The following is a 27410-nucleotide window of genomic DNA, read 5'->3' as shown; positions in this document are numbered from 1 at the left end:
GATTTTTCGCTTCGCTCAAAATCCGTTTTTTGGGCTCAAGCCATGTCGTCCTGATGTAAGTATACCAGAGCATTACTGTATCTGTGGATTCTCAGAACGTGCCGTACTCCCCGGAGGTATTTCCCCGGTCGACCAGACCTAGAGACCTAAGATGTTACCGTTATACATCTTTTCAACTAACCATAAACCATGTTAGAGCTTCCTGCCCCCTACAGGGAAGAGTCCTACTAGACTCTGGGAAAGTCTTGAAGAGTACATATACCTATGTATGAATACCAGGCAAGCCAATATAGTGGTCTCACCCGATATTAAGTAAAGCATAGTTTGTAAAGAACCACTGCGTCAATATGAAATATCGACCAGTTCTCCGCTCAATACTTGTATTGGACAAAGGTTTATATCCGCCTAGGAGGAAGCTGTAAATCCGCCACCATCCCCTTATGGGGTGGAGTCCTCCCGCTAAGGGAAAGCATAAACCAATGCAACATTAGCTTGCATAAAGGAACAATCTATTAGAATTATCCCAGATAAATATTCATAGAATGAATGCTCAATTATATCAATAAATTGACACAGGTGAAGGAGACGCAAGGTTCTCAAGAACAAGTTTATTGACAGACAATAAATAGACAGGTTAACAACAATTATATATATATATATATATATATATATATATATATATATATATACAGTGATACCTCGGTAGTCGAACGACTCTATACTCGAACAATTCGGAGTTCGACCAAAATTTTCGAGAAATTTTTGCTGCGGTGCTCGACCAAAAATTCGGTACTCGACCAGCCGAACACGTGACGACCGCATGGGCTTTGTGATGATCGCGCCATCTCGGCCACTCTCGCTTGTTCGGGAAGCATCAGTTCTCTCGAGAGCGTCACTCAGACAACGCGCGATCAGCATTCGTTGTGATTTAGTGATTTTCAGTGCTTTTAATTGCTTTTTTAGCTTTCATAATGAGTCCCAAGAAAGTAATGAGTGTTAAGGGGAAGGAGAAGAGGAAAACAGTGCGAACAACGATCGAGTTGAAGAAGGAAATTATAGCGAAATATGAGAATGGTGTACGAGTGTCCGATTTAGCGGTAGAATACGGAATGGCGAAGTCGACCATTTCTACGTTTTTAAAGCATAAAGAAATGATTAAGAAGGCGAATGTTGCAACGGGAGTTACGGCGGTAACTAAGCAAAGGCCACAAGTGATTGAGGAGATGGAAAAGTTGCTTTTAATATTTATTAAAGAAAAACAGTTGGCCGGGGAAAGTGTTAGTGAAGCGTTCATTTGTGAAAAAGCGTTGCATATCTATGAAGAATTAGTGAAGAAAAGTCCGAGTACCAGTGAAAGTGATTCATTTACATTTAAAGCGAGCAGGGGTTGGTTTGAAAAGTTTCGTAATAGAACAGGTATTCATCGTGTTACTAGGCATGGGGAGGCAGCTAGTTCGGATCAAATTGAAGCCGATAAATACGTGGGGGAATTCGATCGGTACATAAATGAACAAAATTTGATCGCACAACAAGTCTTTAATTGTGATGAGACTGGGTTATTTTGGAAGAAAATGCCAGCCAATACGTACATTACCAAGGACGAGACGAAGATGCCAGGTCACAAGCCAATGAAAGATAGGCTAACATTGTTGCTGTGTGCAAATGCAAGTGGCGATTGCAAGATCAAACCCTTGTTAGTGTACCACTCGGACAACCCCCGGGTGTTCAAACGAAATAATATTTGTAAAAGTGCACTACCAGTTATGTGGCGCTCGAACACTAAATCTTGGGTCACAAGACAATTCTTTACTGAGTGGATAAACAAAGTGTTTGCCCCCCAGGTTAAGGCTTACCTCATTGAAAAGAGCTTGCCAATGAAATGTCTTCTGGTTATGGACAATGCTCCTGCACATCCTCCAGGTCTCGAGGATGACTTGAAAGAAGAATACAGCTTTATCAAAATCAAATTCTTGCCCCCCAATACTACTCCCATACTCCAGCCCATGGACCAACAGGTCATTTCAAACTTCAAAAAACTCTATACCAAGGCCCTTTTCAGAAAGTGTTTTGAAGTGACCAGTGACACGAAGTTGACCCTAAAGGAATTCTGGAAGGAACACTTCAGCATCCTCAACTCTGTTAACATGATTGACCAAGCTTGGCGAGGTGTGACCTATAGGACATTGAACTCTGCCTGGCGTAAGCTGTGGCCATCATGTGTCACAGAGAGGGAGTTTGAAGGTTTCCAACCAGAGGCGGGTCCAAGCACTGCTACCCCTGTAATTTCTGATGACACTGATGTCGTTGAGGAAATTGTTGTCATGGGCAGGAGTTTGGGGCTTGAGGTCGACAAGGATGATATTGATGAGCTTGTAGAAAGCCATTCTACCGAGTTGACTGTGGAGGAATTGTTGCACCTGCAACAACAACAGCAGCAGGATCTGATTGTGGAGCAGGAATCTTCAGAAGAGGATGAGGTAAGGGAGGATGTTCCAAGTTCTCTCATCAATGAAATTTGTTCCAAGTGGGCAGATGTGCAGGCTTTTGCTGAAAAATACCACCCAGAAATTGCAGTAGCAAACCGGGCAGTGCATATGTTTAATGATAGTGTCATGTATCATTTTCGAAGAATACTGCAGAGGAGGAAGAAACAATTAACAATAGACCAGTTTTTCACAAAAGAAAAGAAAGCTGCTACATCAAAGCCTGTTTCTCCTCCAAAGAAGAGACAAAGAAGAGAAGAAACCCCTGAAATAGATCTGCCCACCCTTTCATTGGAGAGAGAAACAACTCCTGAAGGAGAACTACCCCGCCACATCATGGAAGGGGACTCTCCTTCCAAGCAGTAACCTCCCCCTTCCATCCTCTCCACATCCATCCCTGTATGCCATCGAACCGCTGCTCAAAGGTATGTTCACTACAGTACAGAAAATGGTTTAAAATTGTTTTATTTTAGTACAGTAAATGGTTTAAAATTGTTTTATAGGATTTTCTGACCAATTTCATACACATTTAGATAATTATTGTTGTTTAGGTACACGTTTTATTAATATTTTGGGCCTGTTCGAGTGCTTGGGAACGGAATAGAATATATACCATTATTTCTTATGGGGAAAAAAAATTCGGTACTCGAACAAATCGGAGGTCGAACACGGATCTCGAACGGATTATGGTCGAGTACCGAGGTATCACTGTATATATATATATATATATATATATATATATATATATATAAATATATATATATATATATATATATATATATAAGAAGAGGATAACCAAAACTTTAAGCATATGTATGATAGTAAACAGAAACTTGTTTATCTGAAAGAAAAACATTAGTGCCACTTTTAACATACCGAGGTATCAAAGTCAGAAAAGTCTGTATTACTAATCAGTTACATTAGCGTTAGAAACGCTCGGCACACATGTCTGCACTTATGCTAGGTTCACCTTTGGAAGTGGAACAGTCAACGTGGGCAACTCAGTGCCCTCACTTAGTTTGTAGTACTGTATGTAACTACACACTCACCCTGGAATTAATCGTCCCAATTAAAACCACTGTTCCTCGCAGAGTTAAACAGTAGGGTTAACGACGCGACCCACTGCTACCACAGATCTCTTTAGTTCCTCTACTTGCTTTGCATAGTGGCGAAAGAACACTCTGGAAGACTTCCAGCCAGTGTATGAACGAAGATGTTCAAAAGCCATACAATTAAAGAAATTTAAGGATGAGGCAACTTTCCTCGGATCGTGACCTGCGGGTGTACTGTCAGGATCCGCTCTGCGAATAAAATATGTGATTTTCGCCCTGAGTTGATTCAGTGATAAATTTGAGTCTGATGTTTCTCCCCTGAATAGTTGACCACCCTTGAAGTCTGAAGTTCTATGAAGATAGACCTTTAGGCATTCTACTGGACATAGAGATGCATCTTCTTTCAGAGGGCAGATTCTCCAGGGACCCCACCTGTTGGTGGGTAACTCATTCTTGGCGAGAAACGTAGGATCCGGAAACAGGTTCAGTTCTCCCCCATCCAGGAACTGAACACGACCTTCCTCTCTCGAGAGGGCTACAATCTCACTAACCCTGGCCCCGGACGCGAGTGCAAATAGGAAAATAACTTTTTGTGTCAAATCCTTTAACGCACACTCCTCATTGCTCAACAGAGAAGCGAAATGAAGAACTTTGTCTAAAGACCATGAAATGGGCTTTGGAGGTGCTGAAGGTCTGAGCCTAGCGCAGGCTTTCGGAACTTTATTAAAGATCTCGTTAGCGAGGTCGACCTGGAAGGCATATAGAATGGGTCTTGTCAAAGCAGACTTACACGTCGAAATCGTGTTAGCTGCCAACCCTTGACCATGGAGGTGGATGAAGAAAGATAAGCAGAAGTCCGTCGAGATCTCCTGTGGATTCTTTGCCTTGACAAAGGCCACCCATTTTCTCCAAGATGACTCATATTGCCTTCTAGTAGATTTGCACTTATATTCCTCTAGGAAGTCTATGCTGGCTTTCGAAATCCCGAAACGCTTTCTCACCGCTAGGGAGAGAAAATCATGAGCTGCAGGGTCCTGGTTTTCTGTAATGAAGCGCAGACAGTTGACTTCTGGACTCGCTGGGTCAGAACTGGATCTGGTAGCGGTAGAAACTTCAACCGTAGTTCCAATGCCAGGGGGAACCACACGCTGTTCGGCCACTTGTGGGCCACTATTGCCGCTACCCCCTTGAAGGATCTCAGTTTGTTGAGGACCCTCAACAGAAGGTTGTGAGGAGGGAACAGATAAATCCTGGACCATCTGTTCCAGTCGAGGGACATCGCATCCACTGCTTCCGCTAAGGAGTCCTCATACGGGGACACGTACAGGGGCAACTTCTTGTTGTGTTTCGTCGCAAAGAGGTCTATCTGCAGTTCTGGGACTTGACTCAAGATGAAGGAGAATGATCCTGCGTCTAGGGACCATTCCGACTCTATCGGTGTGAACCTGGATAGAGCGTCCGCTGTCACATTGCGGACTCCTTGAAGGTGAACTGCCGACAGGTACCACTTCTTCTTTTCCGCCAATCGGAAGATGGCCAACATCACCTGGTTGAGAGGTGGTGACCTTGATCCTTGTCGACTCAAGCATCTCACAACTACCTCGCTGTCCAGCACCAACTTTATGTGGATCGAGTGACGCGGGGAGACTTTCTTTAAGGTAAGGAGCACTGCCATAGCTTCTAGAAAGTTTATGTGAAAGGTCTTGAATAGCTTGGACCAAGTCCCCTGGACTTTCTTCCGATGAGAGTGACCTCCCCATCCCTCCTTCGAGGCGTCTGAGTGAATTGTCACCGACGGGGGAGGTGGTTGAAGAAGAACCGACTTCTTTAGATGTCTGGCTTGGGACCAAGGCCTGAGAAGAGTACGTAGACGAAGCGGAACTGGTCTTCTCAGATCTCTTCGCGCGTTTGATGCATAACTTCTCCAAACTCCGGTTGCATCCTTTAGCTGTGCTCTTAGCACCGGGTCTGTCACCGAAGCAAACTGGAGAGAACCCAGTACTCTCTCCTGTTCGCGTCTTGATATCCTTTCGGAATCTAGAAGTCTCTTGACAGAACCCGCTATCTCCTTCCTTTTCTTCGCCGGGATGGAGAAACAGTGTGACATTAGGTCCCAGTGGATTCCCAGCCACTGGAACTTTTGAGATGGAGAAAGTCGAGACTTTTTTCTGTTGATCTTGAAGCCTAGATACTCTAGGAACTGGATCACTTGAATGGAAGCTTGCAAGCATTCTGTCTTGGATGCTGCCCACACCAGCCAGTCGTCCAGGTAGGCTACTACCTGAATTCCCTTTAGGCGTAATTGTTTGAGATCTACGCTTGCAAGCTTCGTGAAGATCCTTGGAGCTATATTTAGCCCAATGACATGGCTCTGAAGGCGTATAGTCTTCGTTGTAGCTTGAATCCTAGGTAGAGGGAGAGTCGACGGTTGATTGGAACGTGCCAATAGGCGTCTGACAAGTCTATGGAGACGGTATATGCCCTCTTGGGCAGTAAGGTCCTTATGTGTTGCAGTGTTAGCATCTTGAACTTGCAGTTCACTATGAACTTGTTGAGTGGCGACAAGTCCAGAATGACTCTGAGTTTTTCCCGAGTCCTTCTTGGGAACACAAAACAGCCTCCCTTGGAATTTGATGGACTTTACCCTTCGGATCACTTTTTTTTTTTCTCCAACAAATCTTGGATGTACTCCTCCAGAACGGGGGTGGATTGTTGGAAAAACCGAGGGCACGGGGGTGGAGTGCTGTACCAGCTCCAGCCCAGTCCATTCTTGAGTAGGCTGTGGGCCCAGGGATCGAAGGTCCACCGATCCCAAAAATTCTGAAGTCTCCCTCCTACCGGTATCATCTCACTTGGACTGTTGTCCTGAGGTCTTGCCTCCCTGACCGCGACCACCCCTGAATCCCCTTCCCCTTGAGGGGCGCCTAGACGAGCTTTTGGCTGCTCCTCTAGGCTTTGCTCGAAAGGAAGTTGACTGCCTTTCGAACGTTGGGTTGAATGCCGGGGACTGCGTCGACACGGCCTAGGGTACCCACTGGAAAGTGGTCGGGGTTTGTGCCACCATCTGGGGCACTGAAGGCATCGGCAATTGCTGTTGCTGTTGCTGTTCAAATGGCTTGGCTGGCCGAGATGGTAGCCTAGTCCTCTTAGTCTTCCTCTTTGGTTGGGGACCCTCATCCGGGGAAGAATTTCTCTTGATAGACAGGCCCCACTTCTGGAGAAGATTTCTATTCTCCGTGGCGGCCTTATCAACAACTTCTTTGACCAATTCGCTAGGGAAAAGGTCTTTGCCCCAAATGTTGGAGGAGATTAGTTTCCTTGGCTCGTGCCTCACCGTAGCCGAGGTGAACACGAACTCCCTACAAGCTCTCCTCGCCCTGACGAAGCTGTAAAGATCCTTCGTCACTGTGGCCAGATGAGTCTTGGCCACTACCATGAACATTTCATGGACCTTGGGGTCACTTGCCATCGTCTCAAGAGTGGTCTGAAGAGACATTGAGGCAGCCAGTCTTTCTTTTGTCTCGAGCTCTCTCCGCAAAACAAAGTCAGACAGCTTAGGGAGGTTCTCACCGAACTGACGTCCGGCAATATCAGCCTCCAACTTCCCGACTGAGAAGCTAAGATGGACGTCCTTCCAATCCTTGTGGTCCATAGGTAGGGCCAGCGACAAGGGTTTACACTCCTCCAGGGAGGGGCAAGGCTTGCCAGCCTCGACTGCTTTTAATACAGCCGCAAACCCTTTCTGCAAAAAGGGGAAGGCTCTAGCAGGAGAGGACACAAAGGAAGGGAGCTTCTTACTCAATGCAGCTACCTTTGAGTTCGTGAAGCCCCTCTCTTTCATCGAAGATGAAAGCAAAGCTTGAGCCTTAGCATGGTCCATCACTATGACCTCCTTCGGCTATGTCTCCTCCTTTGAAGCTGGTTCCTTCCTCAACTGGACATAACAGTCCGGATATGACCCTTTGCTGGACCAGAATTCCACCTCCTCAAGGGTAACTGAACCCAGCTTATCCGACATGACGATCTTTCCAGTCGTCATCGGCATGTGCTCAGCATATCTCCACGGGTTAGCATCTGAGCACAAGGGAAGGTCTTTCACATTGAGCCTTTTCTGGGGCCCACGTGATGCTGCAAGCTTCTGCATCTGCAGTTCCATTGCAGCCGCCTTCTCAATATTCTTCTGCATTTGTTGGATCATTCCAACAATGGAGGAGAGGGCCTGTCCCAGCTCTACTGGGAGAGCGGACGATGTTGAGGGAATAGGTTCAGGGATCTGAGCCGGAGCAGCCGACACCTCGTCGGCCTCTTCCTCTACAATGTCTGGGGCTTGATCTTCATCCTGGCCTCCTGCCAGGAGGTCTTCCTCCAGACGCTCGGACGCGTCTGACATCCTGTCGTCCAACTGGATGTCTTGCAAGGCGACCGCGACTTCAGCATCCACCTGGATCTGAACTAGGGGGATCTCCTCTTGAGGCTGGGGAATCACTGCATCAGCTGATGCCCTAGGGAAAAGGTAAGCCCTCATCTTCTCACTTGGAAGATAAGGTCCAGAGGTGTTCTTCTGGAAGCCCCTTACCCAGGTACGAAGCTTCTCCCTTGCTATATCCCTTGATTCCGCTGTCCTAGGGGAATCAAAAGCCTCAGTAATCAGGTTAGAGCACACGGTACATACCTGGGGGTCCCAATACCGGAGATCACCCTTGGAGACAGCGCATGCTGCGTGCCTCCTACATAACTCATGTCCGCAGAAGTTCTTACTGCGGACGTTGCAGAAAGCACTTCCGCACTTCGGACGTTCCTCCTGTAAAGAGAAGAAATTTCCATGAGTATCAAGTGAACTACGTATCACTGGATATGCACAGTTAGCATAACAAATCAGAAAGGAAAGACACACACTTGTGTTTCCCGCACAACCAAATGTTGCAGCCTTCCAGATAATAAAATTGTATGGTTAATCTGTCCTAGAGTAACCAATGACAAATTTCCAGAAGAAACAGGTGGAGCTCACACCTAAGAAATGATTTTAAAATACCGGATAGTAGACAAGAAAGAACTCACTTTCTTATCTGTAAGGCAACACCAAAGGGCTGTGCAAGACAACACAAAAGTGTTAGAACACACAGTGTTGTACCAATACCATACTATAGTTTTCTCCCTACAGTATATGCTACAGTATACTGAAGAATACTGGTACAGTATAGAAGGTAATGCGCCGGCCGGCACACACCATAACTAGCTTTAAAGTATACTACTTAACAGCTATAAGGCGGCAGAACGCTGGTTCAAATGCATGTGCCGGCCGGCAGTAACTGCCGGCCGGCAACAGCCAATGTCGGCCGGCAAAGATTGCCGGCAGGCAACTACCCAAGGTAGCACCCGGCTGCCAGTCACTGCTCATAGCGACCGGCAGACAAGGGCATGACAATAGCTGGCCGGCAAAGGTAAACAACCGATGCCAGCCAGCAGCAAAAGAACCAGAGAACTCCGACTGCCCGGCTGCCGGCCAGATAGGCCGGCAGCCGGGTCGGGTACAGCACTAGAAGAAAACAGAATGGATGCCAGGATACGAGAGTATACTACCTCAAGGCCCGGCAATCCGAAGGAGTGCATAAGGAAGGGGAGAATCTAATTCAGGCTTCCTGACCAATGCCGTCTGGCTCTACAGACAGGCATGGATGAGGGACCAAGGGAGGTCCGGGCAGCACTCAAGAAGAAGACCTTTGCCGGCCGGCAAAGGGCTGAGTCAATTCCACATCCTAACCTATACTAGGTCCAGATGTAGAATGACGTACAGTACTGTAATGGCTAGGCCAAAACAGAGATAGAGGGGAAAGGGACAAAGAGGGTCCTACCAACCTTGCTTTAGTAAAGAATCGCCCGCAGCCAAGAAAACTCATCTTAGCCTAAGGGAGATCCAAGGAGGGGGCCCAGCAATACTTGCTAACCCCCACAGAACCAAAGCAAGGAAGGTGTTGCTACTCCCGGGGAAAGGATCTCATCCTCCCACCGAGAATAGCAACGAGGACTAGTCTGCTAGATCACAAATGAAGGAATCATCTCGTACAGAAACCGGGAGTGACCTAAGGAGGTTCACCTCCTACGTCTGTGCCAGGCTAGCGAGGGAGACTCTACCCCAAGCCAGACAAACACAGACTCAGACTAAAAACTCTGTTGTTCTGCCCCTCTCTGAAGCCAGACTTATTGGAACAGGAAGGTACAGTAACACCCCAATATAGTTGTATCGAAAGTTAATTCAGATAAACCACTAGGGTTAAGCCCAAGGCTTAAACAGAGGGAAAGGGATTGCATACCTTCTCCGAAGAAAAGAAAGCAACCGGGGAGTATGAGAAAGTATACTAAGGCTCCGTAGGCAACTTAGCCTAGGCACCAAGAGAATCGATTACCTAAATCACCGAAACTCACTCGTATACTATCTTGGAAATAATCAATATAATCTTAAATGTATAAACTGCCTAAAGCTTCAATAAAATTTTAAAACACTCGGAAATCCAAAAATCATGCAGGAAAGTACTAGGGCCAAACGACTAGGCTACGTGGTCTAGCGTAGGCCAGAATTGGCGAATACTTCGCCAAAACAAAAATACTAAAAGCAAGAGTAAGGAAATCTATGTAACGCTAAATAGCTAAAATTTATTAAAGCAAAACAACCGGGAACGTCGCTCTGGCTAACTAAAACTCATACCTAGCGAGCGACAGCGTCCAGGACGCCTCCGGTAGGCAACGGCTCTTGTAACAAAGATTATTACTATTAATCACTGTAAAATTTACCAAGAGCCTACATTTATACATAAAAGAAAAGGTACTCAACTTATCAGAGGCAGACGAAGTTGGAGAAGCCATAAAAAGATGATTAAATCCAAGATTTTGCGAGAAACACAGGAAAAAACACCGAGTTGTTAAGCTACGCAAAAAGGAATACAGATGGCGCCAGAATCGGCGCAATGCACGCTTACGAAACGGGAGAAGAGAGAGCCTTGGGAACGGCTCCCCTTTTTTCTTTCTCGTTTTCGTTTTCTTGCCAATTGAGCCCTTCGAAGTGTTATCTCTGTTCGGGGTGCAGATTGCCATGTGGCGTGTCAAGAATACGTCCTCTGATATTTCGCGATATCCCTTTCATTAGGGATATTCGCTCCAGGAGTTAGAATTCTGGGTACCTTAAGGTAAATTCTCTGGGAATATCGCCGTAGTTGTAATATACCCTAGGAAGCTACCCTATAGGAACTTCCATCAGGACGACATGGCTTGAGCCCAAAAAATGCTCTCAGTCTTGAGCGGATGAATGGTCAAAAGTGAAGATATTTTGACAGGTGGAGAGGCATAGCTTCTTGCCTGCACTCATCACCTGTCACTACCTCGTTATCAATTTTAACGGGGGGTGTTCCAGCATGTGCTGAAAACATCTCCCTATTTAAAGGAATCAGGTTTGTATAGGTAGGAAAAATAAATATTACTATTAAACTTTTTAATCTTTCCTTACTGATCTGGTTTTGAGATATTTGCTTGTGTTATGTCTGCCTCCTTATTTGGCAGGAAATTTGTCTCCAGAGGTATTGTATTAGATTTTAAAAGCTATGAGAAATGTACAGTACATGTATTAGCAAATCTGATATATTAGTCAAAGATAATTTGAGTTGAATTGGATAATTTTAACTAAGTTTTTTGTGTAGTGAGACCTTTATCTCCCAATAAACCCCTGTCCTTGTTCTATGTTCAATACTGACTTTGCTCTTTTCTCCTTTTGTGCAAATAGCTGTGGAAATAACCGACCCAAAACTGAGGTCTGTGGTGGGTGTTATTTTTTTTCTCCCTTGGGCACTTGGAACAATGGCATGGGGAGGATTAGCATACTTGGTTAGGAGCTGGCGATGGCTACAACTCTGCGCTTCCTTGCCCTGCCTCCTTATAATACCAGCATTATGGTAAGATAGTCATGATTGATCGCATCATTCGGAAATTTTATCAGATCGTGTTCATTAGTTTTAATCAGTTCTCTTTCATAACTCATTTAAAGTTTGACCAAGTAGTCTACTCTAGTAGCAATCATCTCATTATATTCATCTTTTTTATTTTTATAGATTTTATAGTGGAATTCATGGTGGTTTTGACTTATTTGATTGGGAAACATTTTTTGGTATCTTGTATAGGAAAATACTGACTATTAATTAGTGAACTATAAAGAAATTGAAGCTTAACATTATTATACAATACAGAAAATCCAAACTACAATACACTGCGCTAAATTTTATGTTTTGTTGAGCATGTTCCTTGGGGAATTGTTTGATTTGATACCATAAAATGAGGTGACAACAATTTACAGCACTAGTTGTGTCACCTGTGGTATTGCTGACAAATGATACAGTATAGGTGTACTAGCTTTAAAGTCCTTCAAGGGCTGAACTTGGAACAAGAAATTATTCAGTTATTGTACTTTTTTATAATGCCCGCCGTTTACAACTCAAAGAAAAATCTTGTTGCAGAAAGATTCAATGCTATTTCCTGTGATTTATGGAAAGATTGGTTCTTTGGATACATCATAACTACAACAAATGAAAGTCAGTATTTACAAGTTTCTGCTTGAACATTGTATTTGTCCTTTGACAAATATAAGCATAACTTTGATGGAAATCTCATTAAGAATGACATTCTAACCCTAGAATTGAACATCCAGCAAGTATCACGACAAAGAGACCTATGCCATCCATCTTTGATTAGAAGTTTTAGGAAGGCATCACCAGGTATAGAGTAGGCAGACAATAATTTTGAATACAGTACCATGACCGTTGGCTTCATTATTCAGTATGAATCTAGCATAAACTTTTTAAAGCCAGAGCTGAGTTGCTGTTTTCTGATATTTATGATTTCCCTAAAATGTCATGAGAGGTAACCCTTAGATGAAAAATAATTTCATTAAAATCAGATACTCAAATTGTTCCATATCTGTCTTTATGATCACAAAGATTTCCATGATTTTAATTTTGTATTTGAACACATTTGTGAATTTTTGTGATTCTGTTGGTAAGCCTTGAATAGATATCAAATTGCATTTAATAAAAGGTAATTTACTGAAATTTAATTAGTACTTGACCCCCCTTTTGGTCTTATTGCTGCATTGATTATGAGCTACGAAGAAGGTATGGTACATTCTTTTGACCTTGTTAGTTATTTGTTAATCCATATTGTTTCAATGACAATCCAGGTTCTTGCTAAGAAGGTTGCCTTTTATTTCTTTGTAATTTAATTGATCCATCTGCCCAGTTTTCACTCAAACAGATTCAAGTCTTGGAAAGAAATCCCTTAGTGAAGCTGTTATCAACTTTTTCAGGTTATCCAGTCATGAATTTTGAAATGGCTCCAATTGATTAAAAATTATAGAAATGAAGGAAGAACAAACCTCATAGCGCAACCGCTAGATTTTCCTCCGGTTTCACTGGCACTTGGTTGCTGAATGGCCTCACGGGCCCCAGCACTGCACCGTATAGCCTAAGTTCATAAGTCAGTGCTATTAAGAGTTAAAAATATGAATTGAGTGTACTGCATGAAATGTTTGTTTATAACACGTGAAGACTCCCCTTCATTTTATATGTCTCAGGTTTGTAGATGAGTCTCCCCGTTGGCTTAGTGTAAGAGGTCAACATGGGCGTGCATTAGAAGTTATTAAAAGAGCAGCCAGATGGAACAAAACTGTTATACCATCAGATGACGAGCTCATGCTCATTTTTAAAGAGAGCCAGGACAAGGTTAAAGTAAGTTTTGTTAATATTGTATTCCTATTTATAACTCAATTTCTTTTTGTTCTGAATTTTTTGTTGAGTACATACTGTGCACTGTATTAGCTTTGTTAATATTTGCTTATTTGGTTTATATATATTTTCATATTAATTTTATATCCTTTATAACTAGCTGGTAGAATCTGAGAATTCCACGTTGTGAAAGAAATATAAAGCAGCCTGGTATGAAATGTGAACAAGAGATGGGTGCCATCATGTAATCAATATCTGATTTGTAGATTGCAAGTGGTAGCTCAGGATGTCCTGACTTTGAAATTTCACCTGAATAATCTTTTTATCAGTACAAATACAGTATAGGGATTATTTATTCAATTTCAAATATCTGCGGTTTCCCATGAAAAAAATTACACTCTTGCTTGCTTCACAGAAAATAGGTCAGTATGGAGTTGGAGATGGAAAGAAGTAATGAAAGGAAAATTTGTTCTAGTTTTTAGGGTATTAACTACAAAAAATAATTAGAAATAAAAAGTTTAAACCATAAATACTTTTAGCTTTGCAAGTAGGGTCTTATGCTGTATCCTGTTGGAAGCCTTAAAGATGTCTAAAGCAAAACATGAAAGCCCCCCAAAGATCCTGAGAAAGGATTCTGAGACAGGAGTAGATAAGATACAGTATATCACCATTATGCATGTTCTCAACATCTATATATCATCAGCAATACAAGGAATGTTGAAATACACAATATTATTTATGTCAATGTATGATAAGAATTTAATGTAGAGGTTTATATTCAACATTACAAGTGTCATTTTCTATTTGGGAATCTAATAACAGGTTTCAACATTAGCTTGGCATACATTTTACAGGTTTTGGCTGTCTGAGGCCCTCAAAACTCACATGTGTGTTGGCATGTTCTTGCATAAGCTTATCGTTGTGTGATAGTTTGTTTCAAGGTGTATTCAACAATTCTCTTTGATTCCACTAGCAGTTCAACTCAATTCAATGGAATGGGAATTACTGTGGGTGAAAAGTTAGAGCTTTGGAATGCAATTTACATCTCAGCTAACCTTTCATATTAGGGTATTTTAAATATTTAACTTAGCCGGTGAATATATAATAGCTGCAACTCTGTTGCTCGACAGACACATACATAAAAAACTCGCCAGCGATCGCTATGCAGGTTGCGGGTGTGCCCACCAGCGCCAACTGTCGGCCAGATACCACTCTCGATGTAAACAAAACCTCCAATTTCTTCTCTGTCGACGTGTCGACAAGACGTACTTTACTCGCTGTTGAACCTGGAGTTTTTCCCATCATATTTGGTGAAGTACTTTAATTTGGTTTGAGCTTTCGCAGTACAGGTGTTTTTCTTCAAATAAATCCTTTAACTCTTTTTTGAATCGGATTAATTGTTGATGACTTAGATCGTTTTTTGGAATTTTCCCTTGACTAATTCAAAATGGCTGACCCTTCTCAAGTTCCCAAGTTTCGAAAGTGTAATGCTAGGGACTGTCATAGGCGTCTTCCAAAGGCTTCTCTCGACCCTCACACTGTTTGTTCCAATTGTCGGGGTAAAACCTGTCAATTGGAAGATCGGTGTGAGGAATGCGTGGGCCTTTCGGAATTCGATTTTATCGAATTTGATAAATATACACGCAGACTAGAGAGAGATAGGGTAAGGAGAAGTTCTTCTAGGTCGGTAGATTTTTCCTCTCCACATGCCCCTGAACCTATTCCTTCCCCTGTAGTGGTTGTTCCTAACCCCCCTCCTAGCACTCAGGAACCGTCGATGGCAGACATGATGCGTGCTATTCATGCCTTGGGGGGGAGAGTTGAGGCTTTAGCAAGTGACCGAAATCAACTCATGGCGGACGTAAAGGAACTCAAGTGCCAAAGTGCCACGAAGGATAGTGTCAAAGTGCCTAGTGTTACGCAAAGTGTTGTGAACAGTGTTGCGACCGAGGGTTCGTCTGTTCGTGCCTGTCGTCCACCTAGTCCGGGACCTCTTGCAAGCTCCCAAGCCCAGGGGAGAAGCAATGTCGTACGACTTATGGGTTCGAGAGGCCTTGATCAGCGAACAGACGTTCCCTCTTTGGTATCAGGCGGATCTCGTCAAGATCGCCCCTACCAAAGTAAGACGAGAGAGCCCATTTTTACCTCGTCGTCCGAAGGTGTTTCACGTAAGAAACCTTGGACCAAGGTCTCTAGACCTTTAAAGCGTAAGTCGGTCCCTTCAGGACAAGTCCAACGTCCCGGATGTAGCCACTGGGACAGTTCGGACCCGTTGCCGTCATCTGATGACTGCTCGCCGCCTAAGAGAGGCAAAGTTGTGCCGTCTCATTCGCTAACCCCGTCTGTTACCACACTTGCTTCCGTAGACCCTAAATGGGTGTTACTGCAAGACATGCAGTCTAAGCTTGCGTCCTTGATGGAGGACTACAACGCTGAGAAGGTTTCCGTTGAACCTACTGGCCATCAGCCATCCAAGCGTTCGGTTGTGCGTCCTGTTGACGTGGATGTAGCTTTCTCGCGTCAACCAGTTGGTGTGGTACCTCCACCGATGCGACCCAGTGTGGATTTCCAGCCGCACGTTGACGTTAGGCAACGCACTGATGCGATTGGTGACGTTCAGTACGTTCATCAACCATCAGAGTTGACTTGTTTTGACGCGGTGCGTCAACCTCCGCAACCCGGTATGGTGTTGACTGCACAACCCAGACGGTCTAAACAGTCTCGGGTGGACGCTGTGCGTCCTCGCGCACCTGTTGTTGTTGACAGTTCCCAGACTGTTCAGCAGTTCCAGGACGCTGCGTCCGGCTCCGTCACGTATGCACCAGTGCGACCGGACTCTGCGAGTCAAACGTTGCCTACACCTTTGCCGTTTTCTCATCAGTTATCGGATGAGGAACTGTCAGATGAGGACGTTGCTGAACCACAGCCTGAAGATCAGCCTTCAGAATTAGATGAGCCTAAAGCAGTTCAACCATCCTTGGACTTTAGAAAAGTCATGGCTGTTTTTAAAGAGTTGTTCCCTGATCACTTTATTTCTGTGGCTCCTCGTTCGCCGCCGTCCGAGTTTGTCTTAGGCGTTCCTGCTACCATGCCTGCCTTTACTAAACTCGTTCTCTCTCGCTCATCCAAGAGAGCTTTACGGCTGTTAGGCGATTGGTTAGAGACCAAGAGGAGTTTAGGGAAGACGGCGTTTGCCTTCCCCCCGTCTAAACTCTCGTCTAGATCGAGCGTCTGGTATGCCACGGGAGAAGTTCTCGGCTTGGGAGTTCCTGCCTCTGCCCAGGGCGACTTCTCAAGTCTTGTAGACTCTCCCCGCCGCCTTGCCATGAGACGCTCGAAGATTAGTTGGTCACCCTCGGACCTGGACCACCTTCTTAAAGGCATATTTAGGGCGTTTGAAGTCTTTAACTTCCTAGACTGGTGTTTGGGAGCCCTGAGTAGGAAAATCTCATTTGCCGATAGGGATGTTTCCTTACTCATTATGTCCTGCATGGACAAGGCCGTCCGCGATGGGTCCAACGAGCTTGCCGCTTCATTCACGTCCGGAGTCCTTAAGAAACGAGAGTCTCTGTGCTCTTTTCTATCAGCAGGAGTGACGCCATGCCAAAGATCTGAGTTACTCTTTGCGCCCTTGTCTAAGTGCTTGTTTCCTGAAGTCTTGGTTAAGGAAATTGCCTTGTCTTTAGTGCAGAAGGACACCCACGATTTAGTTGCGTCCTCGGCTCGCAAAGCTCCCCCTTTGCCTGCCTTGTCTGCTAGACCTAGGATAGACACTCCAGCGTCCAGGTTTATCCCGCCCTTTCGTGGCAGAGCCTCCAGCAGGGGAGGTGCTCGTGCCGAAGGGAAGAGAGGGAAGAGGAAAGGATCCAAGTCCTCTAAGGGCAGAGTCTGACTGCCCGCAACTTCAGACAGCAGTAGGTGCCAGACTCAAGAACTTCTGGCAGGCCTGGGAGAAGAGAGGCGCAGATCAACAATCTGTGAGGTTGCTCAGAGAGGGGTACAAAATCCCTTTTGTACGCAGACCTCCTCTAGCGACGTCCCCCATCGATCTCTCCCCCAGGTACCGAGAGGAAGAAAAGAGACAAGCCCTGAAACTGGAAGTGTCTCTTTTGCTAGAGAAGGGAGCGGTGGTCAAAGTCTCGGACCTTCAATCACCGGGGTTTTACAACCGTCTCTTCCTAGTATCAAAGAAGACAGGAGGTTGGAGACCGGTGCTAGACGTCAGTGCTCTGAATGTCTTTGTCACAAAGACGAAGTTTACCATGGAGACCACAGTCAGTCCTAGCAGCGGTCAGAAAGGGAGACTGGATGGTCTCTCTAGACCTAAGGGACGCTTACTTCCACATCCCCATTCACTCAGACTCCCAACCTTTTCTGAGATTCGTCTTCGAAGATGTGGTGTACCAGTTTCGGGCCCTGTGCTTTGGCCTAAGCACAGCTCCTCTCGTGTTTACGAGGCTTATGAGGAATGTGGCAAAATTCCTCCATTTATCGGACATCCGAGCCTCCCTTTATTTGGACGACTGGCTTCTCAGAGCCTCTTCCAGTCATCGCTGTCTGAAGGATCTCAATTGGACTCTAGATCTGACCAAGGAATTGGGACTCCTAGTCAACTTGGAAAAGTCACAGCTGATTCCATCCCAAACTATTGTGTATTTAGGGATGGAGATTCACAGTCAAGTTTTTCGGGCTTTTCCGTCGGCCCCCAGAATAGATCAAGCCCTACTCTCCATCCAGAAGAAGTTGAAGAAAGAACGCTGCTCAGTCAGGCTTTGGATGAGTCTGGTAGGAACGCTGTCATCCCTGGAGCAATTTGTCTCGCTAGGAAGGCTACACCTCCGACCTCTTCAATTCCATCTGGCTTTTCACTGGAAAAAGGACAAGACGCTAGAGGCGGTCTCGATCCCGATTTCCGAAAAGATAAAGACTTGCCTGACTTGGTGGAAGGACAATATCAGCCTACGAGAGGGTCTTCCCCTGGCAGTTCAGAAACCCAACCACGTTCTCTTCTCGGACGCATCGGACTTGGGCTGGGGCGCGACGCTGGACGGTCGGGAATGCTCAGGTCTGTGGAACTCGAGTCAGAGGAGCATGCATATCAACAGCAAGGAGCTTTTGGCGGTTCATCTGGCCTTGATAAGCTTCGAGAATCTCCTTCGAGGCAAGGTGGTGGAGGTCAACTCGGACAACACCACGGCCTTGGCGTACATTTCCAAACAGGGAGGTACCCACTCATTGACTCTGTACGAGATCGCAAGGGACCTGCTCATCTGGTCAAAAGATCGAGGCATCTCCCTAGTAACGAGGTTCATCCAGGGCGACTTGAACGTCCTAGCGGATTGTCTCAGTCGGAAAGGTCAAGTAATTCCAACCGAATGGACCCTCCACAAGGATGTGTGCAAGAGACTTTGGGCGACTTGGGGTCAACCCACCATAGATCTCTTTGCAACCTCGCTGACCAAGAGGCTTCCAATCTATTGCTCTCCAGTCCCAGACCCAGCAGCAATACATATAGATGCCTTCCTCCTAGATTGGTCACATCTAGATCTTTACGCATTCCCACCATTCAAGATTGTCAACAAGGTACTGCAGAAATTCGCCTCTCACGAAGGGACAAGGTTGACGTTAGTTGCTCCCCTCTGGCCTGCGAGAGAATGGTTCACCGAGGTACTTCGATGGCTGGTAGACGTTCCCAGAAGTCTTCCTCTAAGAGTAGACCTTCTACGTCAGCCACACGTAAAGAAGGTACACCAAAGCCTCCACGCTCTTCGTCTGACTGCCTTCAGACTATCGAAAGACTCTCGAGAGCTAGAGGCTTTTCGAAGGAGGCAGCCAGTGCGATTGCTAGAGCGAGGAGAGCGTCTACCATTAGAGTTTACCAATCGAAGTGGGAAGTCTTCCGAGACTGGTGCAAGTCAGTTTCCGTATCCTCGTCCAGTACCTCTGTAGCCCAAATAGCTGATTTTCTCTTATACCTGAGAAAAATACGATCCCTTTCAGCTCCTACTATCAAGGGCTACAGAAGCATGTTGGCCTCGGTCTTCCGGCATAGAGGCTTAGATCTTTCCAACAATAAAGATCTGCAAGACCTCCTTAAGTCTTTTGAGACCTCTAAGGAACGTCGTTTGGCTACACCTGGGTGGAATTTAGACGTGGTCCTAAGATTCCTCATGTCAGACAGGTTTGAGCCTTTACATTCAGCCTCCCTGAAAGATCTCACTCTTAAGACTCTTTTCCTGGTGTGCTTAGCCTCGGCTAAAAGAGTCAGTGAGCTTCATGCCTTCAGCAAGAACATTGGGTTTTCGTCAGAAAAAGCTACTTGTTCTCTGCAGCTTGGTTTCCTAGCCAAAAATGAGCTACCTTCTCGTCCTTGGCCTAAATCTTTCGATATTCCTAGATTATCGGAGATCGTAGGCAATGAACTAGAAAGAGTATTATGCCCTGTTAGAGCTCTTAAGTTCTACTTAACTCGTACTAAACCTTTACGAGGCCAATCTGAAGCGTTATGGTGTTCGGTTAAGAAACCATCCTTGCCTATGTCAAAGAATGCTTTGTCATATTTTATCAGATTGTTAATACGAGAAGCTCATTCACACTTGAGTGAGGAAGACCGATCTTTGCTTAAGGTTAAGACGCACGAGGTTAGAGCTGTAGCAACTTCCGTGGCCTTTAAGCAAAATAGATCTCTGCAAAGTATAATGGACGCAACCTATTGGAGAAGCAAGTCAGTGTTCGCGTCATTTTACTTGAAAGATGTCCAGACTCTTTACGAGAACTGCTACACACTGGGACCATTCGTAGCAGCGAGTGCAGTAGTGGGTGAGGGCTCAACCACTACAATTCCCTAATTCCATATCCTTTTAATCTGTCTCTTGAAATGTTTTAATGTTGTTTTTATGGGTTGTCCGGAAGGCTAAGAAGCCTTTTGCATCCTGGTTGATTTGGCGGGTGGTCAAAGTCATTTCTTGAGAGCGCCCAGATTAGGGGTTTGATGAGGTCCTGTTGTATGGGTTGCAGCCCTTGATACTTCAGCTCCTGGGAGTCTGTCAGCATCCTAAGAGGATCGCTGGGCTCCGTAAGGAAGACGTACTTACAAGGCAGAGTAATCGTCTAAGTCGACTTCCTTACCAGGTACCTATTTATTTTGGTTTTGTTATATTGATAACTGTCAAAATGAAAAAACTCTTAGCTTATACGATGTAAACATATTTAACTCTGGTCTCTACCCACCTCCTTGGGTGTGAATCAGCTATTATATATTCACCGGCTAAGTTAAATATTTAAAAATGATATTTTAATTATAAAATAAATTTTTGAATATACTTACCCGGTGAATATATAAATTAAACGACCCTCCCTTCCTCAGCAATAGAGACGCAGTGGGATGAGAAGAAATTGAAGGTTTTGTTTACATCGAGAGTGGTATCTGGCCGACAGTTGGCGCTGGTGGGCACACCCGCAACCTGCATAGCGATCGCTGGCGAGTTTTTTATGTATGTGTCTGTCGAGCAACAGAGTTGCAGCTATTATATATTCACCGGGTAAGTATATTCAAAAATTTATTTTATAATTAAAATATCATGTTTCTCTTAACACTGCGAAAGGCAAACCGAGTGTGAGGATTACTTGACATAAATACTTATTTTATCCTTTATTACACGAATGAGAGCTTTTTCCATTTTAGTTTGAGCTAATTAAAAACGTTAATATACATATTTCAGAATATTTATTATCAAGGTTGTTCTGGAGACTTACACCATGTAGATTATACCTGAATAGATATTGTATTGTATTATTTATCTTTGTATTTTAGGTTGCAGAGGAGAAAAAAGTTGAAAAGGAGCATTCATTAAAAGTAATGTTCATGGACTTTATCAAAACAGCATTCATCTTATATAGGTAAATATATATTTGTTCATATAGCATACAAACCACCATTCTTTACTGATATGGAGTAGAATAACAGTGAAGGCTGGTATACAACAGTTAAACTTTTAGCAAGGTGTAAACAACTGGTAAGGTAGTTACCCTGTCTGCTGTAGGTAGCCAGCTCACTCTAACCTCAATTGAATTACAGCCATCACAGAGAGATTGGCTTTTAGTAAATGTTCTCCTACGAGAGCTGCTTCCTCGCCTTTGACATGCTCAATGATTGCTCCTTTATCTGCTCGGCCATCTACTGCTGGACCTTCGCTTGCCTTACCTTGTGGTCGTAGGATCTCATCTGCCAGTGCTTCCCCTCGCACATTGCGTAAGGGAAACTCTCATAGTCCATTATGCTCTTCAAAAAGGACAGAGTTGCACTCTTCTGATCCCTACTCGCCTTCGCCCCACGGATGACAGCACCTCAGGCAGACCAAGTTCAAAATAGAGACAGCATCTACAGTCGTTCAAGCTGTCTGACCAGGGACTTCATGGTTACTCTGGATCTGAAAGACTCCTACTTTCAGGTCCCGATTCATCCGGCGTCTGGGAAGTTTCTGTATGATAGTAGAGAGGCAAGTGTACCAGTTCAAGGTTCTTTGCTTCGGCTTGTCAACAGCCGTTTAGGTCTTTACGGGGTCTTCGAACTGGTATAATTTTGGGCCTACACCAACGGGATTTGTCTGCTACGGTACTTGCAGACTTAGTAGAGATTCTTCCGGACAGGCTTCTTGGAGTTTTGACAGGATCTGGGGATCATGATAAATCTGGAGAAGTCTGTCCTATCTCCAACTCTGGGACTAGTCTACTCAGGAATGGAGATAGATTCGTGCCTTGGGAAAGTCTATCCATTGGAAGACAGAATTTCTCACCTACTCAGCACGGCCTTCCCTTTTACTCAACAGTGTTTTCTTCCAGCTCTGCAATGAAAAGTGTTGCTGGGACATCTGGCCTCAGTAATGCACGTAATCCCAGGATGGGGACTCCGTACGAGGAATCTGCAATGGGACCTGAAGATATTTTGTTCTCAACATTGGGATGATTCCCAGAGGTTGATCCAGGTAGGACCCCACTCCAGGAAAGACCTTCTTTGGTAGTGGGACCAATGGAATCTCAAACATGGGTCTCTGTTGGCAGTATCACCCCCTGGAATTCAGGCTCTACACAGACACTTCCACCAAAGGTTGAGGAGCATACCTTGGCCATCGGTTAGTGTCAGGAGAGTGGTCAGACCTATATTGTCTCCAGCACTTCAGTTTTTTAGAGATAAAAGCAGCACAGTTGGATTTACAGTATTTTCATCATCTGCTTCAGGGCCACTCGGTGATGCTGATGAGTGATAACACCACTGCGGTGTCCTACATCAGCAAGAAAGGAGGTATAGTCTCCTATCGTCTATGCCAACTGGCAGGAGAGACTCTGCAGCTGGTGGAAGACAATGCGATCTCACTCAGTCTGATTCATCCTGGGCAGGAGAAACATTGGATCAGTTAAACAGGAGTACTGAGATCATTGGTGGAGAATGGTCTTTGAGTTCTCAGATAGCAACAAGAGTTTTGACTTTATGGGGTTCTCCAAGCATCTATCTGTTTGCCACCTCACTAAACAAAATACTTTCAGTACAGGTAGTAGTCGACTTATGACCTATGCTTCTTATAACTGTTTGTCCACTTTTGTAATTGTGATGGTGTCACAAGTCTGTCAGAAATAGTACACTGATAGGACAAATATTTCCATAGAAATAATCTATTTTCTTTTATAAAAATGAGATTTTTTATCTTGGTAAGTTATTATTTTCTTTTATTGATAATATACAGTATCCATTTTGAATAAGAAGTACATTAGGAAAAGTTTGGATATTTGTTGAGTTCATATCATATGTCAGGCAGAAAGCAACCTGGGAAATTAAGTTATTTCTTTTCAGGAGTTTACTGATAATATTAGGGTTAATGTCTAGGAGAGGGCCGCATGAAGATATCAGTGATATTCAATTTATTTTTACTAGAATGTGTAGGAATGTATGTAAATAATGGTATACCAGTGATATAATTTAGTGAAAATCAATAATAGTCGAAATATTGACGATCAAACTCACGCTACTCTTGTCTTCCTCCCAGATTTTTCTAAGTCTGTTGTTATTGTTGACTGTGTCTTGTTTTTGCTCAAATGAGCCCTGTAACAACTATAATCCGCAGACAAACTAGTCCACTATGAAGTCTTACACGTTTGGCCAATCACAGCGCCTATCCACTATGACGTCATACATGTTTGGCCAATCACAGCGCCTATCCACTATGACGTCATACATGTTTGGCCAATCACAGCGCGACAATACATTATCTACCCATGTATTTCATTTCGTTCTTAGACATGGAGACCATAGCAAGCATGTCATCTCATGTTGCACAAGAAGTTGAAATTCCATCTGCTTGTCCTGACTGTTTCCTAAGTTACAATGAATTTGTTCTAACTTATTCGGGGTTATATTGAAAAACTAGTGGATTTATGCCAGAGACACAATTTAATTTTACAAAATAAAAATTGTCCTGCATGTCAGGGAACCTTCGCAACGGCTTCACGTTTTCCTCAAAGCAGCAGCACATCTTTATCAACCAACAGGTTAAGGTAAGCTTCATTAATTTATGGAGTATATTATAATGGTGATAGTATAACGATGTATACAGCAGTACCTTCACTTTGGATTTGGTTTGATGGATGTGTTAGGTAGTGTCCTTAAGGGGGGGTCGCAGGGGGGACGGTGCCCCCCCCCCCCCGCTAGGGGAACAGGGCTATTAGGCTAGGTTAGGTGGGTGTATTAGGTTCGGTGGTGCCCTGAAAATCACTGCGGCCTTAAGGGGGTGGAGCCCCCCCCCCCCCCCCCCCCCCGGTAGGCCTAGGTAGGGGTACAGGCCCCCCAGGGTAGGTTAGTTGGTTGTATTAGGTTCGGTAGTGCCCCGAAAAATCACTTTTCTCATCCTCCCCCCATCCAAAAACTCCGCTTCCCACTGGGGTCCCCCATAATTGTAGTAGTAGGTTTATGCTTACATTTTGTGTGTAAGAGTTTAGTCTTAGTTTCTTTTTTATTCATTTCCTCGTGTTTCTATGCACTGTGCAACACTAATCTGGTTGTTTTTTGCCGTTTTTCGTCGTTAATACTTGAAAAACGGGTGCGGCCTTCTCCTAAACATTTACCAATATTAGTATTCCCCTTATCAAAATATTGAGTAATAGTAGAAAGTGTGTTAGAATAGGAAATGAAGTGAGCGATTGGTTTCCGGTGAGAGTGGGGCTGAGACAGGGATGTGTGATGTCGCCGTGGTTGTTTAACTTGTATGTTGATGGAGTGGTGAGAGAGGTGAATGCTCGAGTGCTTGGACGAGGATTAAAACTGGTAGGCGAGAATGATCATGAATGGGAGGTAAATCAGTTGTTGTTTGCGAATGATACTGTACTGGTAGCAGACACAGAAGAGAAGCTTGACCGACTAGTGACAGAATTTGGAAGGGTGTGTGAGAGAAAGAAGTTGAGAGTTAATGTGGGTAAGAGTAAGGTTATGAGATGTACGAGAAGGGAAAGTGGTGCAAGGTTGAATGTCATGTTGAATGGAGAGTTACTTGAGGAGGTGGATCAGTTTAAGTACTTGGGGTCTGTTGTTGCAGCAAATGGTGGAGTGGAAGCAGATGTACGTCAGAGAGTGAATGAAGGTTGCAAAGTGTTGGGGGCAGTTAAGGGAGTAGTAAAAAATAGAGGGTTGGGCATGAATGTAAAGAGAGTTCTATATGAGAAAGTGATTGTACCAACTGTGATGTATGGATCGGAGTTGTGGGGAATGAAAGTGATGGAGAGACAGAAATTGAATGTGTTTGAGATGAAGTGTCTGAGAAGTATGGCTGGTGTATCTCGAGTTGATAGGGTTAGGAACGAAGTGGTGAGGGTGAGAACGGGTGTAAGAAATGAGTTAGCGGCTAGAGTGGATATGAATGTGTTGAGGTGGTTTGGCCATGTTGAGAGAATGGAAAATGGCTGTCTGCTAAAGAAGGTGATGAATGCAAGAGTTGATGGGAGAAGTACAAGAGGAAGGCCAAGGTTTGGGTGGATGGATGGTGTGAAGAAAGCTCTGGGTGATAGGAGGATAGATGTGAGAGAGGCAAAAGAGCGTGCGAGAAATGGGAATGAATGGCGAGCGATTGTGACGCAGTTCCGGTAGGCCCTGCTGCTTCCTCCGGTGCCTTAGATGACCGCGGAGGTAGCATCAGTAGGGGACTCAGCAGTATGAAGCTTCATCTGTGGTGGAAATGTGGGAGGTTGGGCTGTGGCACCCTAGCAGTACCAGCTGAACTCGGCTGAGTCCCTGGTTAGGCTGGAGGAACGTAGAGAGTAGAGGTCCCCTTTTTTGTTTTGTTTCTTGTTGTTGTCGGCTACCCCCCAAAGTTGGGGGAAGTGCCTTTGGTATATGGATGGATGGATTTCATGGATCTGTATTTATTATGAGTATTGCATAGAGTTTTTATCTCTTAATATATAAGGTTGATATTTATTTAATGAAAATACACTAATAGATCAAATATTTTCTTAGAAATTACAGTATATATTTTACTTTACATTATGAAAATGAAATAATTTTGCTTGGTAAGTTAGTATTTACTTGCAAGAAAAACAGGAAAGGGTACTACATATTTTTCAAGGCATTCTTTGTCGAGTTCACATCACATGTCTGGTTATGTCATATTTCGCGTTGAATGGGAACGGGCACACTGAGTGATTTCCTTAGTACAGTATTCTAATAATCAAATATCGAGTAATGATACCAAGAATTTCTAGTATGTCTAAAGAAATTATGAAGATTTGATAATGAAGCAAAATTGGAATACGGTATGAAGCCGTAGAAATGAGCTACCCGAGTACCCGTATATACACACACACACAGAAAATATTGATATGGTAACAAATAATACATACATACATATACCAAGGCACTTCCCCCAATTTTGGGGGGGTAGCCGACATCAACAAATGAAACAAAAACAGAAAAGGGGACCTCTACTCTCTACGTTCCTCCCAGCCTAACAAGGGACTCAACCGAGTTCAGCTGGTACTGCTTCAGCTGGTACTGCTAGGGTGCCACGGCCCACCCTCCCTCGTTATCCTCCACAGATGAAGCTTCATAATGCTGAATCCCCTACTGCTGCTACCTCCGCGGTCATCTAAGGCATCGGAGGAAGAAGCAGGGCCTACCGGAACTGCGTCACAATCGCTCGCCATTCATTCCTATTTCTAGCACGCTCTCTTGCCTCTCTCACATCTATCCTCCTATCACCCAGAGCTTCCTTCTCTCCATCCATCCACCCAAACCTTGGCCTTCCTCTTGTACTTCTCCCATCAACTCTTGCTCTCATCAACATGGCCAAATAATAATGGTTATAAAAAAAACTATGAAAACTATGATATCCTATAACGTATTGGTGCCGATGTATTATTCACTATGAAGATATTTTGAATAAGTTGAGAAATTACATAAACGATACTCTGTTTTTTGTATGTGTGCATATTCTTGACACAGTAGCATGATTTTAAGATCAGCTAATCACAACCTTAAGTAAACAAAGAAAACTAAATAATTTTTTATTGTTAAAATGCTCCTGAAATTTAAAAATAAAATACAAATATATTTTAATAAAGCAGGTATTTGTTGACTTAAGACCTATTCAACTTACGACTGTTCTCTTTTCATCATCATCTCCTCCTACGCCTATTGACGCAAAGGTTATATCTCACCAGTTGTCTCTATCTTGAGCTTTTAATTCAATACTTCTCCACTCATTATCTCTTACATAGCGCTTCATAGTCCTCAACTATGTCGGCCTGGGTTTTCCAACTCTTCTAGTGCCTTGTGGAACCCAGCTGAATGTTTGGTGAACTAATCTCTCCTGGGAAGTGTGAAGAGCATACCCAGTCCATCTCCATCTACCCCTCATCATGATCTCATCCACATATGGCATTCGAGTAATCTCTCTTATAATTTCATTTCTAATCCTGCCCTCCTATTTAACTCTCAATATCTTTCTGAGGGCTTTGTTCTCAAATCTACTAAATCTATTGGAGATTGTTTCATTATCATACCATGACTCATGTCCATATAGTAACACCGATCTCACTAAATGATTTATACAGGTAGTCTGATTTTTTTTTTT

At 44.1% G+C, this 27410-nt stretch overlaps 1 protein-coding gene across 7 annotated transcripts in view; it reads left to right on the top strand.

The window, feature by feature from the left end:
• LOC137658722 (organic cation transporter protein-like) overlaps positions 1-27410 on the top strand; it is a 178880-nt gene that overhangs the window by 129321 nt on the left and 22149 nt on the right. For all 7 annotated transcript variants that reach the window (XM_068393725.1, XM_068393721.1, XM_068393724.1 and 4 more), the window contains 3 exons: positions 11307-11475; positions 13146-13299; positions 21110-21195. In XM_068393725.1, coding sequence (XP_068249826.1) covers positions 11307-11475; positions 13146-13299; positions 21110-21195 — 409 coding nt within the window. The remainder of the gene's footprint in view (positions 1-11306; positions 11476-13145; positions 13300-21109; positions 21196-27410) is intronic.

The sequence above is a fragment of the Palaemon carinicauda genome, chromosome 19 (assembly GCF_036898095.1).
Source record: "Palaemon carinicauda isolate YSFRI2023 chromosome 19, ASM3689809v2, whole genome shotgun sequence".
NCBI classification, from domain to species: domain Eukaryota; kingdom Metazoa; phylum Arthropoda; class Malacostraca; order Decapoda; family Palaemonidae; genus Palaemon; species Palaemon carinicauda.
The sequence above is the reverse complement of the archived record's forward strand: the minus strand, read 5'-3'. Positions and strand labels throughout refer to the sequence as shown.